Genomic DNA, 3,215 nt, shown 5'->3' with positions numbered 1-3,215 from the left:
GAGATGAGAATTGATGTTTAGGTTTAGTTTCAATAGGCAGGTTAATTTATAAATGGTTAAGTCAAGATTCGAGAGATGAGATTTATTACCGGTAGATTAATACTGTGATTATAGTACGTAGCGAAAGCCCTTTTATAATCTGGTTAATTTATGCATTGATAATTGGTTGTTATGTTTTATCCCAGAGTATTAATTTTTTGTGAACCTGTGACCCTAGGCTCTTTATTATTGATTTCTTCCTATTTATTTTCCCTAGTTTAATTCCCCTAAAAATAATTTTGTTACTTGATAATTTAGATTATAATAATTAATTAGGAGTAAAAGAACATTGTTTCCCTGTGGATTCGACCCTACTTCCCTATCTATTTTAGTTAGTGGTTTTAGGAATTACTTTTTATTAGGTGATACGATTTTAGCCTGTTAGGCGCCAGACCGGGCAAGCCCTGCCCGACCGGGCATGAGAAGATGTCTGGAAAAAGGGAGTGTCCGTCCGATCGGGCGAGCTCCGCACCAGGCGCGAGAGCAACCTACGTTTTAGTTGGGTTCTCGCTGGACCGGGCAACTCCGCCCGATCGGGCGCGAGTTTGTCCGTTGGACTCCAACGGTTCCCTTGGATTCCTTTTCTTGGTTAATTTCTTGTAACCCCCCATTGAAGAGGTTGATTATGGTGTTTTAATCACCATGATTATTCTGATTTTTTTTGTTATTGATTAAAAAGATTCCTCCTTGATCTTCCATCTTCTTCAATCTTCATTATAAATTGGAGGTTATTTTTCTGATCATACACACAAGAAATACATATCAAACACAAGCTAAACACATACTCTATATTGGACATAAGTTACTTGGCTCCAACCTTCCATCCAAAAGTGCCTTTGAGTGGAAGTGGTATGTTAATCTAAGGAACGAGCCGACGAATACAATTGAGCACCCTGGTTGTGTTGGAATTTCGTTTTCAAGTCAGTGAATTTGTTTCACGACACACCGTACTCTTTCTATTTTGTAGGATCATCTTTTCGATCTTACTTGTTACTTTTTATACTATTTGCTCTAGATTTCTCATTTATTTACAACAATTTGAAAACGAAATTATGTCTATTGCTAATAGTATTGCAAAGTCTCTTCCCAACCTCTCTAAGTTGGAACCTCTTGACGGTAACAACTATAAGAGATGTTCACAAAAGTTACTAGCTAATCTTTTTTGAACCAATGGAAATAGATTATGTTTTGAATGAAGATGTTATTGAGATATTGGAGAAGGCGGAAGAAGCTACCAAAACCGCAACGGATCCTATTCCGGCGGCCATCACAGAAGCCTTGAAGAAAAAGGAAAAGGACAACAAGCTTGTTCGTGGACATCTTCTCAACCTTATGAACAATACTTTGTTTGATTTGTTTGTTAATTTCAGGTCAAGTAAGGTTATTTGGGACTCTTTGGAGAAAAAGTATGGAGCGGATGATGCTGGGAAAAAGAAGTACGTGGTGGGTAAGTGGATCAATTTCAAGATGGATGATGAAAAGCTTATCATGTCCCAAGTCCATGAATATGAGAACATGGTGACCGAAATTCTTGGTGAAGGCATGAAGATGTGTGAGACTCTTCAAGCCAATGTCCTCTTGGAGAAATTCCCTCCCTCTTGGAATGACTACCGAAATTCTTTAAAGCGTAAGGAAAAGGACATGACTCTCCAAGAACTCATTAGTCCCATGAAAACTGAAGAGGCTAATCGCCTTAAGGATAAGTTTGAAAATTTATCTCTTAATTCTTCTAAAGTTAATCTTGTTGAGTCTTCTTTGAATGTGTCTAAAAACAGGAAAAATTCTAAGAAGAGGGGAAACAACAAGTCCAAAACACAATTTCACTCCAAACAAAAAAATCTAAAAGCCAAAAGGTGCTTGCTATGTGTGTGAGATTGTTGGACACAAAGCATACCAATGCAACCGAAGGCATGGAGCAAAGAAAGATGGCACACCTCCCAAGCCAATGTTGTTGAAAATGAAGAAATCATTGCGACGGTGGTGGTGGAAGCCAACTTGGTTGAGAACAAAGTGGAGTGGATTTTGGATACCGGAGAATTTAGGCACTTTTGTGCTAATTAGACCTTGATGACTGAGTTTGAAGATGTTACCGACGGTGATCATGTCTACATGGGCAATATTAGGACCGCCGGAGTCCTTGGCAAAGGAAAGGCCTATCTCAAACTTACCTGTGGAAAAATTTTATTTTTAAATAATGTGTTGTATGTCCCTTCTCTTAGGAGAAATCTTATTTCGGGAGCCCTTCTCAACAAAGCCGGCCTAAAACTTGTCTTTGAGGCCGACAAGATTGTAATGACTAAGAATGGAGACTTTGTTGGGAAAGGTTACCTCAATAATGACTTGTTTGTTTTGAATGTTATGAATGATAATGGAAGTACTTCTTTTGCTTATATTGTTGAGTCTTTGGATGTTTGGCACAACCGTTTGGGTCACTTGAATTCTTCTTATTTGAAAAAATTAAAGGACGTGAATTTGATTAACTTTTCAATGGATGATAAACTTGACAAATGCCATCACTACCACAAAAACAAGAATAAGTAACACACAATACACAACGGTTGAGTTGCATAGGCGATCTCTAGAATTATACAGAGCGCCTATGTAAGATAGGCGCTTTGTATGTTAAACTTATAGAGCGCCTATCAGAGGTAACCACTCTATTTGATATATACAAATATTACACTAGACAATATAGAGCGCCTGTCTAAGTCAAGCATTCTATATATATTATAAAAAAAAAAATTTAAAAAAAAAGAAAAATCGCATATATATTCCACTAACCCTAACTCTTTTCCTCTGAATCAAGAGATAGCCGTCACGCACTTCTCTAATTTCTTTTCTTCATTCCCTATCTCTCTCCTCTAACCCTAACTCCTTCTCTCTCTTCAAAGTTCTAACTTTACCCCTCAATTACACCTGTAGCCATCTCTACTTCAAGGCTCCTACCCACATTAGATTAAAGCCAACCCAAAAATCCTCATTTATCACCATGGCAGCCCCTTCAATCACCCTCATGAACCCTTCAATCACCCCCTCGTTTGTCTCTGCTTCGATAAAGGAGTGTTAATTAGCGCGTGTGTTGTCTCGGTTTGTCCGCAATAGGTTGATCTGAATCTTTCCATTAACTACCGTCGTCGACCGAGCCGGAGAAGCTTAAATTTTTGTTCGAATTTCAA

At 38.2% G+C, this 3,215-nt stretch overlaps 1 protein-coding gene across 1 annotated transcript; it reads left to right on the top strand.

The window, feature by feature from the left end:
- The first annotated feature begins 1,209 nt into the window (after positions 1-1,209).
- LOC145583461 (uncharacterized) lies at positions 1,210-2,100 on the top strand. Its single transcript, XM_081640695.1, has 2 exons — positions 1,210-1,844; positions 1,929-2,100. Exons 1-2 carry the CDS (start codon positions 1,210-1,212, stop codon positions 2,098-2,100), a joined length of 807 nt encoding a protein of 268 aa, XP_081496821.1.
- The last annotated feature ends 1,115 nt before the right edge of the window (positions 2,101-3,215 follow it).

The sequence above is a fragment of the Chenopodium album genome, chromosome 15, assembly GCF_948465745.1.
Source record: "Chenopodium album chromosome 15, dcCheAlbu1.1, whole genome shotgun sequence".
Lineage (NCBI taxonomy): Eukaryota > Viridiplantae > Streptophyta > Magnoliopsida > Caryophyllales > Amaranthaceae > Chenopodium > Chenopodium album.
Note: the sequence above shows the minus strand (reverse complement) of the source record. Positions and strands in the feature narration are given on the sequence as shown.